The 16330-nt window shown below is 31.8% G+C and overlaps 1 protein-coding gene across 8 annotated transcripts in view; it reads right to left on the bottom strand.

Moving 5' to 3' along the window:
• DIAPH2 (diaphanous related formin 2) overlaps positions 1-16330 on the bottom strand; it is a 971442-nt gene that overhangs the window by 702081 nt on the left and 253031 nt on the right. For all 8 annotated transcript variants that reach the window (XM_027053564.2, XM_053201433.1, XM_053201431.1 and 5 more), the window contains 4 exons: positions 13033-13143; positions 8694-8812; positions 6565-6681; positions 4296-4414 (listed from right to left, as the gene is read on the bottom strand). In XM_027053564.2, the coding sequence (XP_026909365.1) occupies positions 4296-4414; positions 6565-6681; positions 8694-8812; positions 13033-13143 (466 nt within the window). The remainder of the gene's footprint in view (positions 1-4295; positions 4415-6564; positions 6682-8693; positions 8813-13032; positions 13144-16330) is intronic.

Here is a 16330-nt window from a genome sequence, read left to right as displayed (position 1 = left end):
AAGACTCTGGGGCGCCTGGGTGGCTCAGTCCCTTAAGTGTCCAACTTTGTCTCAGGTCATGACGTCGGCTGTGCTGACAGCTCAGAGCCTGGAGCCTGCTTCAGATTCTGTGTCTCCCTCCCTCTCTGCCCCTCTACTACTCATACTCGCTCTCTCTCTCAAAAATAAATAAAAATATTTAAAAATTAATTTAAAAAGACTATTAAGACTCAAAATTGCCTTTATATATTTTTATCTTTTAATGTTTATTTACTTTGAGAGAAAGTATGGGAGGGGCAGAGAGAGAGGGAAAGAAAGAATGCCAAGCAGATTCTGAACTGGGAGTGCAGAACTTGACACGGGGCTCAAACTCATGACACTGTGGGATCATGACCTAAGCCGAGATGAAGAGTTGGACATTTAACTTATTGAGCCACCCAGGTGCCCCTCAAAATGTCCTTTAAAGTAAGGCTAGAAGGGAGGACACTATAGCACTCATTAATTCAGGTTTTCTACAGAAAGATTTCACTTAACTGACTTCTGATCTGTAGCAAAATGTATTATGTAAATAAGGAAACAAACATTAAATTCCTCAGATTTAATCAAATATTCCAGAATATAAATAACTGAAGAACATCTTTTTGGAAATATTCTCATTATTACATATATAAGTGTACTCTGTATCTTGCCATTCCACACCTATTTACCCAAAAAAAATGAAAACATGTCTATTCCCATATATATATAAATGTTCATAGAAGCTTTACTTATACTAGCCATCCCAAATGTCCATCAATAATTAAATGTATACACAAATTGCAGTATATCCATATACTGGAATATTACTCGGTTGTAAAAAGGAATGAACAATTGATACATGCAATATAACAACATGAATGAATCTCAAAATAATTATGCTACATGAAAGAGGCCAGACAAAAAGACAGTACATGCAATATGTTTCTAGTTACATAAAATTAAAAAAAAATCTATAGTAAGAAAAAACATATTAGTTATTCTTTCAGGATGGGGAGAGGTAGGGAGGCATGGGAAGGAGAGATAACAGAGAACATAGAAACAGAGATGTTTATTATCTTGATTGTGATGATGGTTTTAAGTATACAAATATCAAAATTTATCAAATTATGTACTTAATAATAGATAGCTTTTCACATGTCAAGTACACCTCAATAAAGTTTTTTTTTTTTTTAAAGAACTGCGTATAAAGAACTAAGTTGGAAATTGGTAAATGATCAGAAAAAGAGGGGGTTGATCTGTGCTGTGCTTTCACTGGTTGGTAATGATCTTGATTTAAATTTCAATTGGAAGACATTAAGAGTTCTGGGCAAGAATTTGATTGAATTTATGAAAAATACTAGACTTACAGAATTGTGAAGGGACTCTATATTCCAAGTCCAGGTGACTTTAAAATAGAGATCCATAAATTTCCTAGAAGTTCTTGAAGCACCTGCTAATTTTTACATTTATGCACGTGTATGTGTATGTAGTGGTGGTGGTTCTAATGAAAGTTCCAAAGTATTCATCAGAAAAATTCCTCTAACCATAAAATATTAAGAACCATGCAGATATTTGACTTGTCTGAATTTACAGTGGATAAAACTGAAGCCTAGAAAAGTTAAATGGTTTGTTCACAATCAGAAGGATGACACATGGATGAGGTAATAATGGGTTTCTGAAGTTCTATCCTCTTTTGTTTGCTGCCTTTACCTCCCCCATCCCAATGCTAACAGTACACAACTGTAAGTACCTGGCACACAGTACACAAAAAAACAAATGTCTATTGAACACTGAAAGACTTAGCCAAAATCAACAATACAGTATGTGTGCCAAGCATGGTCCATAATAGATTATAAGGAAATACAAATATTTGGAAATATTGCCTTATAACTCTCTCAACAAAATATGAAATAAACTATGAGTTTATCAAGCTCATTATCAAATATGCAGTGAGGCCAGCATTCACATTAATTCTCAGGGAAGGTAAATTGGTGCCTACTTTCTCTAAAGCATATGGCCTTTCAAAGTTCATACCCTCAATTACAGGAATCAATTGTAAGGAAATGACAAGAAAAAGGCAAAATTTATATAAAGAATGTGCATAGCAGATTCATTTATTAATATGAAAACCTGAAAACAATCTAGAGGTACAGTAAGAAAGGACTGGTCAAGATGATCATGATACTCCATAAGATGGAATATTATACATATATTCAAAGTAAGAATTTGAAGGTTAACATGGAAAAATTCTCATAATATGATGCTCCATGAAAAATCAGCAGATAGATTAAAAAAAAAAAGAGACATAAGAAAATGTACTTAGCTGAAAAGTGAGTAATGGTGGTAGAATGTACTGAGCTGAAAAGTGAGATCAGTGGTTCATTCTATCACTTACATAAACCTCTAGATTGCCTAGAATAAATGAGCACTGGTTTTAAAATCAGAAAATAAGGGGCACCTGGCTGGCTAAGTCAGGAAAGCATGTGACTCTTAATTTCGGGGTTCTAAGTTCAAGCCCCACAGCAGGTGTAGAAATTACTTTAAAAAAATCTTTAGGGATGCCTGGGTGTTTCAGTCTGTTAAGCATCCAACTCTTGATTTCAGCTCAGGTCATGATCCTTTAGTTGTGGGATCAAGCCCTGCATTGGGCTCTATGCTGGCATTGCAAAGCCTGCTTGGTATTCTCTCTCCCTCTCTCTCTGCCCCTCCCCTGCCTGCTTGCACACTCTTTCTCAAAATAAATAAATTTATGCTAAATGAAATAATTCAGGCAGGGAAAAACAGATATCATGATTTCATTCATATGTGGAATTTGAGAAACTTAACAGATGAACATAAGAGAAGGGAAGGAAAACTAAGCTAAAAACAGAAAAGGAGGCAAACCATAAGATATACTTAAATACACAGAACAAACTGAGGGTTGATGGGGAGATTGGAGGGTGGAGGGGTGGTTAAATGGGTGATGGGCATTAAGAAGGGCACTTTTCAGAATGAGTACTGGGTGTCATATGCAAGGGATGAATCACTGGGTTCTACTCCTGAAGCCAAGACTACACTGTATGTTAACTAACTTGAGAAAAAAAAAGAATCAGTATTACCAAAAGCATCACATAGAAGATACTTAATAAGTTTTAAAAAATAAATAAATGAATGATTAAATACATAAAAAATAAAAATTAAAATTAAATGAAACAAAAGCTTTAAAAATTAAAAAATAAAATTACCCATCTAAAAATCAGAAAATACATAATAATTAATAATAAAAAATTCATCTTTGAATATTACTATGAGTCTGCCTTGTGCTGTGGAGTGAAGAATTATAATTGGCATTCCATAGCTGTTGCTTTCTTCCTTTAAAGACAAGACAAATGAGTTCATGTTTTCTTGAAACTTAGCCAATAGTGATTTTGATTAGGTACAAAAACTGTTTATGAGGTCATATAATGTAGCATATTTCACAAGAGATTTCACATCATCCTTCAGAGATTGTTTCAGAAAATACAGCTAACTAGTAGTCTAGGATGATATAAGTTCATTCCCTTAGCAATCCAATTACATGAGCATGATCACCTCAAATTCTTTTCTAGCTTTAAGGTCTATGAAAATATAAATTGATCTACTTTGACTGAATTAAAAGGTCTTGACTTATTGAAGTCAGTATTTTCTCAAACTTGAACACTAATAACATAGCTATATTACTAATTAGACCCTATAATTGCACATGTGATTTCTATAACACCACTGATAAACCAACATAATCAAAGGTCTTTAGAGTCATATATCTAAAAGTAAAACATTCATCTATAATAATATAATGGTTTTTTTTTTGGGGGGGCACTGACTTTAAACTGAATTCAAGAGCATTAAAACTTATCAGGGTGCCTGGGTGGTTCGGTAGGTTAAGCGTCTGACTTCGGCTCAGGTCACGATCTCGCGGTCCGTGAGTTCGAGCCCCGCGTCCAGCTCTGTGCTGACTGCTCAGAGTCTGGAGCCTGTTTCAGATTCTGTGTCTCCCTCTCTCTGCCCCTCCCCTGTTCATGCTCTGTCTCTCTGTCTCAAAAATAAGTAAACGTTAAAAAAAATTAAAAAAAAAACTTATCAAATAGGTTAATATTTTCAATCACACAGGCAGAACCCTCATGATCATCATAATTAACAATTATAGTGATTGGGTACTCACAGACACAATGACTTACCAGATATTAATGAGGAACTTCAGTGAGAGCACTACCTCCCAAAACTATTATACAGAAGATAGTAAAACACAATCAAAGGACACTGAAGATAATATTACATACCTATCAGATGTGTGAAATCAATGTCTAATCTTTGCCTATACTTGAAATCTGGGTCCATACCACTGCAGTGCAGCACTATCTGTGAAACACACTCCTCAATTATCTTGTAATACTGTGGCCTGAAAAAGAAAGTATTCTTGAATATCTTTTCTACCTATACAAGTCAATTTTCTTACGAAGTGGTTCAGCATGATAAAAGAATGAGGTATTTTTCTAGCACTGCTAGAAGAAATCATTCTAGACATTACACCCTCTCTGGAGAAATATGCTTAACAATGGTCTGGACATTATAGTAAAAAACCCATCATGATGTAATCAACTGTGAACACGAGTGACTTAATACTTTAGTTTGTAAGGATTCATGGTTGTCATGCTTATCAACCTTATCTACTTACTTAAGTAATTGTTCCTAAAGTTAATGAAAACAAATGACCTGTTAGTCCTACATCCATGGATACAGAAATGATTCCAGGCCTCCACAAGTTCTCAATTTCAATAAGGGATGAGTGTCTTGGCATTGACAAGGTACTGAATTTATCACAACACTTTTACTCAAGATTAGCTATAACAGCTTACAAAACTGGACTGAGCCACAATATTCAAAAGATCTAGTTCTATACATTTTTAAAAGATCCATTTTATAGAAGCATACACACTTAATATGCATGGCCATAGTCTGAATTTGTTCAAAGTGTCAAAGATTTCTAAACATATCCTAATTCTGTGATCTATCAAGGTAATTCTGGTCTTAAAAATGACTACTTGCATACTTCAAAAAATTTTAAAGGCACTTTTTACATTAAAATTTAAGGAAAATTTAGTATTTATCAGTGGGTAATAAATTCAACAGAGAAACATCAGAAATAAATACTATCATAGACAAATTATGATATAAACATCCCTAAGATTAGTATGCTGATAACTAGCCAAGCCACTAAAAGTTTTCAAATGAAGCCAAACAGAGTCTAATTGCTCTTATATTTTTTTGTCATGTGGCTGGTCTCAAGACTCAGAATAAATAGTAATATATATTACACATCTGAGACTTTTTTCAAGTCATCATCAGTTTTAGGATAAATAATATTAGATTATAATCAGTCTAGTCAATGACTCTGGGTAAACAAGGAAAACACAACTGCTCTCTTTGAGGCCATATTAATTATCTGTAAGTATAATAAAAGTGCTTGTCACATTTCTACCTCACATCGATGTTCTCAGGATGAAAAGGATGTCATATTAGAGTAACTTCTAATATATATTCAAAATTACTGGGAAATAGATCGTCTCACAGAAATTATTTCCCCAAGTAACTGTATACCCATAGGCACAGTACCCTTTGAATTGCCACTACTTATTTTAGGCAACAACAATCATTTTAATTACCATCTTTTCTGCTTTAAGAAAACAGGATATAATTCAATATTTTAACCATTTTTTCTATGTCTCTGTACCATCTTGATACCCATCAGTAACTGTACTAGTCTGAACTATAATAGTTCTCCATGTGACTTTAGAACTGTCATCTTTGTTGCAACTATACCTGAATGCATGGTAGCTTGCCTCTACCCTTTAATCAAGCAAATTTTGAGAAATCAGAGAACCTAGGTTGCCAGAATTTCATGCATATTAGAGTATGAAGAACAACTAAGGGTGTCTTGAATAGTTATATATAAGATCATGACCATCAGCTTATGGATAATTTCAGTCTCTCAGAAACCTTTCTCTAACTTTCTGGTTTTCAGATATATTTGCACTTACTAGACTCTACAGCTTCTAACTTTATTATTATCATAATCATTTATTTTGAAGAATTATAGTAATGGATATAAAGCTGAAATACCAGTATTATTTTCTTAGATAAGATCACATCTATTATTAAATAAATATTAGAAAGGAGAAACAACAGAAAAACCTTACTTATTAAAATGTACCAGAACTTAAAAGTTGCACCATAGACACCTCAGTGCTTACTCTGTGCTACCATTACCTAGCAAAGAAAATTCATCACAAGGTCAGTAAAATCTGTTGGGTTCTTTCTACTAAATGTCCTGTTGCTGGGGTATGCAGTTTTATAAATAGAGCCTTCTGGCCCAATTAAAAATAAATTAATGCCTTTTAAAAAATGTTACTCAAAGTCACCAAAGTCTCATACACTATTTATGTATGTATATATGCCTCTACTACCTAGGATGCACTACATTATCAGTTTCCCTTAACTTAGTCAAATTCAAATCATACAAATACTAGTACTCTCAGAACTTCCTCTTACCTGATATAATAATCATTTCTGATGAGCAAAAAATGTTGTAGAATGGATAATAAGTAATTTTCAGCAGCAGTATCCTTCAACATGTTATACAGAAGATGATACACTTCATTCATATCAGTGGAATATAAGTAAAGGAAAAACACTAAAGTTCTTGATGAAAGTTTCACTCATAACAAAAGCAATTTCATTTTTTTTAAATATTGATTCACCATTTTATTTCCATTACTGTTTCTAAACCTTCAACTGTGTGACCCAGTATTTTAAAATTTACATAAATAAATTAAATCTATGAAATCACTTTAATCTTTTAATGAGAGAAACAGACTTAAAAGAGCATTTCTAAAACCATTTAATCATCAAAACCTTAAGCAATTAGTTATCCATTATATTTTAAATTTGAGATGATAGCTGGTATGATTGAAACAGCAATGCCATTAGAGAAAATGGTTTACTCTTGATCTTCCTGTGGTTGTGATAGAGGGCCTATATTATTCACATAAGCCACTATCCCTCTATTTTCACTGCCACATAATACAGACAGTAAAGGAGCATTCTGTGGACTGCTAAAATATCACAAACCAGTTTTATTTTATACTGATAAAACACTAACTGTGAAATTGTTACTGTTTGCATTTATTTGTATTTCATCATTTAATAAAAATGGAGAGTAAAGACAAAAGAACTTGAAACATACTTTTCTTAGGATATAAAAAGAGTGGTAAAAGTTTAGATTCTTCTAGTAAACTAGATAACAGATTTCAAAAATGTATTCACTTTTATAATAAAAGTGAGGACATAGAAAATTGATGTAAAAGAAAGGTAGAAAAGGAAATGTAATCTAACATTCTAAAAATAACCTGAAATGTCAACATTTTCTCTGAAGTAGAATTAAGTATATGATGGATTATTTCTTATACCCCATGTAAGAGTGTTGTATTAAAGTCTCATAAGGTCCCTTAACCGGTTACAGAATGGAACCCAAAATAGCTTTATGGTGAAGTTTGATTATAAGAGAAATCTATACAAAGCAAGGAAGCAAGATATATATTAATACAAAAAGCATTTAATATTATGAAAATGTCGACTAGAGTCACTAATGCTGGATAAGAAATTAGTAGCGTTGATCCCTTATTATAATGGCATCGTTATCCATCACACACACATTTATCTAATACTTCCAAGACACTTCAATAGTAGCATTGGAGGAAAAAGATGAAATATAACATTTCTGCCCTCAATCTCATAGGGGAACAGAACTATACATAAATAAGACAGAAAGTACTGTGAGTTTCAAGGAGAGGAATATTCCAGCTTTTCTTTCTTTCTTTCTTTCTTTCTTTCTTTCTTTCTTTCTTTCTTTCTTTCTTTTCTTTTTTTTTTCTTTTTTTTTTTTTTTGGCAGTGCAGGGAGGAAGAGGGAAGAAGGTATCATAGAGAAAAATTCCATCTCAAAAGTCATTTTAGTTTTGAAGTGTTTCCCAGTCTCCTCCAAATTCCCTAAGTAAGAAATTTACTGAGTGTGAAACAAATGGCCAGCAATGCTATGACAACCATCTTTTATATCTAAAATCTTGTCATATAAAATTGTTGCCACAGGAAGATTACACCTGGTATTTGACTCAAACGCTTCTACCACATAGCCCTGTTATAGTCAGATACTGTCACATCTAAACATTTTTTTTTTACTAAGGAACCAAAATATTTGTATTGAGACTAAAACACTTATTTGAATTGAATTGTATCTCTAGATCATTTGAGTAACTTTTAATAAAACTGAAGAAGCATATTACTTATAGTCACATATGATCTCAGTGAACTTTTCCTCCCAAATTCTTATATTTGAGGTATATGCCTTAGGCTCTTGTCTATTCCAGACTATTAAATTGAATATATCTATAATACAGCAAGCCATTGTGCAGATTTCAATATCATCTGTGTAAATCATCGGGATACTCTGACAATTCCTTAACATGAATCTGAAGGACAGCATTATAGAGAGGTACTAATATAAATAAATGGATATAAATTGGGCTGGCAGACAAAAACCCTAATAATGGTCCACACAATCACCCACAAATCCCTTTTTCACAATACATGCAAAATGATTTCTGTGGCTTGTCAAAAGGATATTCCATTTCTGCTCGAATGTCATTGAGACGGTGTGATAATTCAGTCAGGTCGTCTTCTTTGTTCTCATCAAATACTTTCAACTGAATATCAAGCTCATCATTCTCTTTTTCTTTTAGATCCTAATATACAAACATAAAACTACAGATGAGTAACAGTTTGCAAACACCATACTTTGGTAATAAAGCATAGACACTATTATTCATTTATATACACAGAAGTAATTTTAAATATTGACCCAGGCACTTAGTTTCCTGAGAGAAAGCAAATGCACTATGTATTTTCCTATTTTAAAATTAAAGAACATTATATTAATTGCATTTTCTTTTCATGACTCAGATTTTGATTATTTATATTAAAAAAATTAACAATCACTTTTACAGTTGAAAAAAACTAATTGCTAACAATCCAATTTGAATGCTGTCATTTTTGATTAAACATACTCATCAAAGATAGCAAAAGAACTCATGAAGTTAGAATATTCACATATGCCTCTGGCAAAAAATGCAAATATAGATCAATTGTACTAATGAAGAATAAATGCAAGGATATATTAAAGCACAACAGTCCCAAGTATGGTGTAGAAAGTTGTGTAAAGAAATCTTAAGTGATATTTTGGGATTTTGAAGCAAAAAGGCATCAGGGTTTTTTTTATCAAGCTGCATGTCTAGCCTCCTCCCCTACTTTTTTTTTTCTTGGCCTAATCACAAAATACCAACTTGGGCATCAAAGATTTGTTTTTGTAATACATTATGAGCACATGGAATACAAACATCTGATAATTTTCAAAATAATAGTATGAACAAAATCTTTGGAAGCATGCCACACTAGAGATTGTTGGGCTTAATATATATCACCTGGAATATGTTTTAATATGTGTCCATTAAGTTGAAGCTTTCAAAACCCAAATCTATAATCACAACTGTGGATGCTCAAGGGTGATACTGAAAGTGGGACTAGGATTTCAGAGCTGAGTTTTAACTCTAAAAGGAAATGCAAGCATGGTGTATTTCAAATTAGATCAACAAAACAAAATAGGATTCATTTCTTGTTTCTACTTTTATTCATAGAACAATTATAAATGGAAATGTAATGCTATTACTAAAGCCAAATGCAAATGTATGCAGTTTACAGATTTTTTCTAATATTCACATAATTTAAATTTACATATAGAACATATGAAAATATGTATTAGTATGTTTCTATAATTTCATATAGAATAAATGACAAATAAATGCATTTACACTTAGTTTCCTCTTTAGGAATAACTTGCTTTTGGTCTAGTTTTCCACTTTTCAATCTGTTGGAATGCAAAATTTCCTACCATTGGTGGAATGTTTTATCAGGTGATTTCAGAACTCCAGGTCAGAAAAGAGCAGAAGCCAGAAATACCCAGTATGTTGGTCATTGCAGAAACAATTGTTAACACATTTTACAATATGGACTTTTCCTTATTTTTGTCTTATGTTATAACATATTGTTATGTTCCTTCTTAGAGGCTTACTATAAAACTTGAACACTTTCAAATATGTTTGAAAACAGAAAAATCTAATTTGAATACAGCCATTTAATTAGCATCAGAAATTTTATAAAACATGGAATCAATCTGATTAAATATTTTCTGTAAAAATAAGTGGCTAAATGTTTAACTGTTTTTAATTCGGACAACACATTAGTTATATAAATATAGTTCATATAGTATATGAACATATATACCATAATATTAAAACACAGATATATGGGCTTCTGAGTGGTTCAGTCAGTTAAATGACTGACTCTTGATTTAGACTCAGGTCATGGTCTTGTGGTTTGTGAGATCAAGCTCGGCTTTAGGCTCAGCACTAACAGTGCAGAGCCTGCTTGGGATTCTCTCTCTCTGTCTGTCTCTCTCTTTCTGCCCCTCCCCCCACTCACTCACACACACACTCTCTCTCTCTTTCAAAAATATATAAATGAACATTTAAAAATTATTAAAATATATACACATAGAAATGTGATACCTTATATTGCTTATTAATAATCTCCATTAATACAAATATATATGCATATATACATACACAACATATATAAAACTTCCATTCAGTCAAATGTCAAACCCTGAAAAATATATCCATAAATTCATGATGAAATAAACATTTAATTAATAAAGTTTTTATAAGCACAAATATGATATCCTATAAAAGGAAATGGAAATGCATCACTAAAGTTTTATATTTAAAAATATATATAATCATAACTGTATGAATTATATTATTAATTATGTAAAATATTGTAAATATGTTCAGTTATTTCTTTAAACAGAATTGCTGTATAGATATGGAACATTTTTGACAGATTCTGTAAAACACATATTTAAGTCTCTATAACATAGTGTATTTCAAAGGAAATTCCATTTCCAGTACATGACTGATTACCAGTCAAGCAATCAAAATTGAGTCTTGAACAGAATAAGAGTTTGTTGTTTTTTTTTTAAACAGAGTAAGAATGCATGATGCTTACAGACATAATTTCTTACTCTCTTGTTCCTTCACAAATCTTATTTACCTAATATTTTCTAAAGTTATTTAACTAACTGTATAGTGTGTAACAACTCACTAATCCAAATTGCTAAAGCAAATTTATGAACAGAATTTTCCATATAAATGAAGTATAAACTCCCTTTAAACACCATAATTTATCAATAGAGATGGGGGAATATTGAAAATAAATTTTTACAGAATACAATTTTTTTTGATCAAGGATTTTATTTCAGTTTTTTTTTCAATATATGAAATTTATTGTCAAATTGGTTTCCATACAACACCCAGTGCTCATCCCAAAAGGTGCCCTCCTCAATACCCATCACCCACCCTCCCCTCCCTCCCACCCCCCATTAACCCTCAGTTTGTTCTCAGTTTTTAAGAGTCTCTTATGCTTTGGCTCTCTCCCACTCTAACCTCTTTCTTTTTTTTCCTTCCCCTCCTCCATGGGTTTCTGTTAAGTGTCTCAGGATCCACATAAGAGTGAAAACATATGGTATCTGTCTTTCTTACAGAATATAATTAAAATAATCCTTATCTTGAGGATTCTGATTATTGTATGAAAAACGTTTCACTGTACTATATTACAATGGTCTCAGGGGTTATTAAAACACTAAGAATCATTCTCTCTAACACTTAATGATTACAGATATGTTTTTTTTTAAGTTTTTATTTGAATTCCAGTAAGTTAACATACAGTGTAATATTAGTTTCAGGTGTACAATACATGGATTCAACATGTTCATACAACCAGATAGGCTTGTGACCTATAGGACACAAGGCTATATAGGCTATAGGACCATTCAAAGTAGAACTGAACTTTTCTAAAACCAGATACACCAAAGCATACATCTGAATCAAAATGGGTTTCAGTAGACCCAAGTCTATGGTACATTTTATGATGATGAATTCCAACTACTTTCAGTTAAGACTAACAGAGCACAAGTTACAGATGCATGCTACACACTCATTCTTCACCATGAAATGTCCCTTATTTTGGTATTTCTAGTACTTTAAGTATTATATACATTTATATAACATATATATAATATGTACACATATATATATGTATTTGCGTATATGCGTACATATTATATATATTTACTCCCTTTTGCTTCTTTTTTCTCAGGTGTGAGACTAGAGAGTTTAAACAATTGTCTTTTAACAATGCCATGTTTAAACAAAATCCCTCTTCAGTTAACACATTAGACAAAATAAAAAGTCACATTAGTTGTATTTGTGCTTATAAGTGTACTTTATCTCAGATCAAGCTGTAAAGTTATTTCAAAAATGTTAATTATTGCATATATTCATATTCAATTTAAGGAATTATTTTTAAGAAAAGTTCCTACAGCATTGTAACAAGAATACCATTCTTAAGAAATGTGTCTAGAATATACGAATCCAAATTCTATACATACTTAATGCTGAATATAAACGATATCAATCTAAGTTCAAAGAGGAAAGCAAAAACTTTTAAATGAAAATTGAGGCTGCAGAAAAAGAAAAAGCAGCAGTCTTTTATGTTCTCAGTATTCAAATTCAAAGAAAAGAAATTCCCTTTCGACTTTGAGAAAACAAAACAAAACAACAACAACAAAAAAACCACCCACATCACTCTGGATACATTAGCTGAATTCTGAATCATAAGTTGTATAGAGAGAGTGACATTACTGCAATATAGAAAAGCTTACAAAATATCTAATGCTTTACAAAAGCAAATAGAACAAGGTACATTTATTTACTCTGCTGCAAATACTTTTGTCCAATGAGAGAAAAACATTAAAGTTCATTAGCATAATAAATGTGTATACACAACTTACTGGTAACATTGTTTTTAGTCCTGAACGCAGGAATTCATTCCTTAAATGTATTCTAAAATCAAGCTCATAGGGTGAAGTGACAAGGGCATTTATAAACTGCATGCAGGCCACCTGCAATTAGAAAGCAAATTTTGTTAATTTTTTTTTCATTAAGGGAATATTTACTTACTGCATTCAGATCATTATTTTTCCATTAGCTAAAGGCATACATACATATACTATAAAAAGAAATGTAAATTTTTACATAAGTATAAGGATGATTTAGTATAAACAACAAAATTAACAGTTAAGTTTCTAATGTCCAGAATAATTTTAACAAAAATATGGATGGCCAAGTATTGCTATGTTTTGCCAAACAATATGAAGGAATATTGAATTCTCTCTGAGAAGCTCAAAGTTCCAAAAGTCTGCATATATAGCCCTTTAAAAGATCATGAAATGTATCTTTCATACCCAGCTGTCCTCAGAGTGCACTTGGCCTCAATTCTATATGGTTATAGAATCTATAGATTCTATAGAACCATATAGAATCTATATGGTTATATTTATTTTCTAAAATAAATCAAATAATGTACCCTGGTATTACACAGGGAACAGTGATAACTTGGAGCTATTATACTGATTTATACTCTCTCCATCTATCATTGGGATACACTTGCAAAAAATATAAAGTTTTAAAATATATGATTAAGAGGAATTAATTTACTGTGTATAAAAATGAATGCAAGTAAATTAAGATCAACTAGAAGGCACTGTGACACAAATGCCAAAGTGCATTGCATGACAAATAGAAGTGTTTGTTTTTAAGTGAAGGTGATTCCTTAATTATATTAACACTGTAAAGAAGGTTTGGTTTTTCTTACCTTCTAATATTGAGGTTCCCTACTATAAAGGGGACTTACTCTCTGGTAATTGCAAGCTAGAAGGGAATCAACAAAGTGCTAATTGCCAGTTGATCCATACTTTTTGGGGAATGCTGCTCAAGTTTACGGCAACTAGATAATAGTTTAAGTGATGAGCTGCACATTTAAATTGATCATTCTTTTTTTTTTTTTTAAGTTGATTTCTTTATTTTGAGGAGAGAGACAGAGAGAGCAAGTGGGGGAAGGGCAGAGAGAGAGGGTCAGAGAATCCCAAGCAGGCTCTGTGCTGACAGAGACTCAACCAGGGACTCGAATTCACAAACCACCAGATCATGACCAGAACCAAAACCAAGTCAGACGCTTAACTGACTGAGCCACCCAGGCGCCCCTAAATTGATTATTTTTAAGGTATGCAGTGAGTGCACTGTACAGTGTTCAAAGAGTTGATTGCCAGAGAACTCCTGGAAAACCAGATTTGGTAAAGATGTCAAGTATATATACAAGTATATATAGGAGACACAAATAAATAATAGTATGAGAAAAACAGATCAGCAAAAGAAAATATTTCAAATGTATTTTGACTTGACCTATCCCACCTATCATTTTAACAGTTATTTTTCAAGTAGAAAGAAAATATTAAAAGGTTTAAAAGTACAGTTCCTTTAAATATTTCTTTATTTAAAATACAGTATTCCTTTCATTTTTACATATGTACCTTAGCCATTTAAGCTGTTTTTCGGGAGAATAGTCCATCTACTTCACATCCAGGTTCAAAAATAAAAAGTTGTATGTTTTAAAGGGGATGACTAAAGTTGTTTCTAACATTACTAAATATCTAAATGGCAACTGAACAATGTAGTCCAACTCCTATGAATGCTCAAATGTCAATATAAAACATTTAGACAATTGATTAAAAATACTTGCTTTATCGTAAAACACATTTCAAATAAGTTATTATGATATTTATGCCTTAATGGACTAGTTAACCTTCTTACTTACAATAAGAAAATATGTAAGTCTATATAGTTTCCATAGGATGGGATAAAAGTTTGTATACTGTACATATTATTAAATATATTATCATTGCATGTGCTTGAATAATCCTTGTTATGTTACAACTATGATATGACCAAACAAGCCAAAGTACATGTCTAATCCAAAATTAATAGAGAGAAAAGTTGCCATCTGCTAGGATTGTTTTTGCCAGAAGAAATTCTAGCTTAATGGCTTGTATTAATACCCTACAAGAGAACATTTCAATAAGAAACAAGTTAATGAGACTTGGATTTGTACCTTTATACAAATAAAAGTATTTAGATCAGGAGATGATAAAAATAGTAAAAATCAATAAAATTAATAAATATATCAACATAAAAATGAATATATCAACATATATTCAACATAATGAATATATCAACATAAAACATTGATATAATGAATATATCAACATATATTACATTTAATAAGACAAATACTGCAATACTATAAAATACTTTACATGTGATGTATAACTGAATGCTAAAAAAGAAGTGGCATTGAGGGGAACCTGGGTGGCTCAGTTGGTTAAGCACTGACTTCGGCTCAGATCATGATCTTGCAATTCTTGAGTTTGAGCCCCGCATCAGACTCTGTTCTGAAGGCTCGGGGCCTGAAGCCTGCTTTGGATTCTGTGACTCCCTCTCTCTGCTCTTCCCCTGCTTGTGCTCGGTCTCTCTGTCTCTCTGCCTCTCTCTCAAAAATAAATAAGTTTTTAAAAAATGTTAAAAAAAGAAGTTGCATTCATTGACTATAAAATAATTAGAAGACAAACAAAATAGGTAGGAGACACTTTGAAGTCAGCAATTTAAAGAAATAATGGCACTGGTTTATCAATGTACTATTTATTGTTTATCAAATTCTAATAGACATATAATTAAATATAAATAACATAAGGAGAATAGTCATACCATCATGTCATTTTCCAACATATTCTGTTACAGTGATTCCCTCTTATAAAAACATTTATAGTGTATGAATGTGAAGAACAAAAAAATCATCTTAAATGTCTATATCTTTATGTTACTATGTAATTACTGCCCTTTTTAGAGGACATAACAAAATCAATCCAAAACCAAAATAATTGTCACTATTTACAAATACAAAATTAAATTTTAAAAATAGAATTTGTTTCAATGCCAGAATATATTATTACTTAAATATAAACAGGAAACAGCCATTATGTAGATTCTGAATAATTAAATACAGAACCCTAAACTATTATCATTAGTATTATTCTTTTTAAAAAAAATAAATTTGAAAGCACATTTATTTATATATTTTTTAATTTTTATTGTTGAGAGAGAGAGAAAGAGAGAGAGAGAGAGGGAGGGAGAGGGGAGGGGCAGAAAGAGAGGGAGACACAGAATCTGAAGCAGGCTCCAGGCTCTGAACTGTCA

This window comes from Acinonyx jubatus, chromosome X (assembly GCF_027475565.1).
Source record: "Acinonyx jubatus isolate Ajub_Pintada_27869175 chromosome X, VMU_Ajub_asm_v1.0, whole genome shotgun sequence".
In the NCBI taxonomy this organism is placed as follows: Eukaryota; Metazoa; Chordata; class Mammalia; order Carnivora; family Felidae; genus Acinonyx; species Acinonyx jubatus.
Note: the sequence above shows the minus strand (reverse complement) of the source record. Positions and strands in the feature narration are given on the sequence as shown.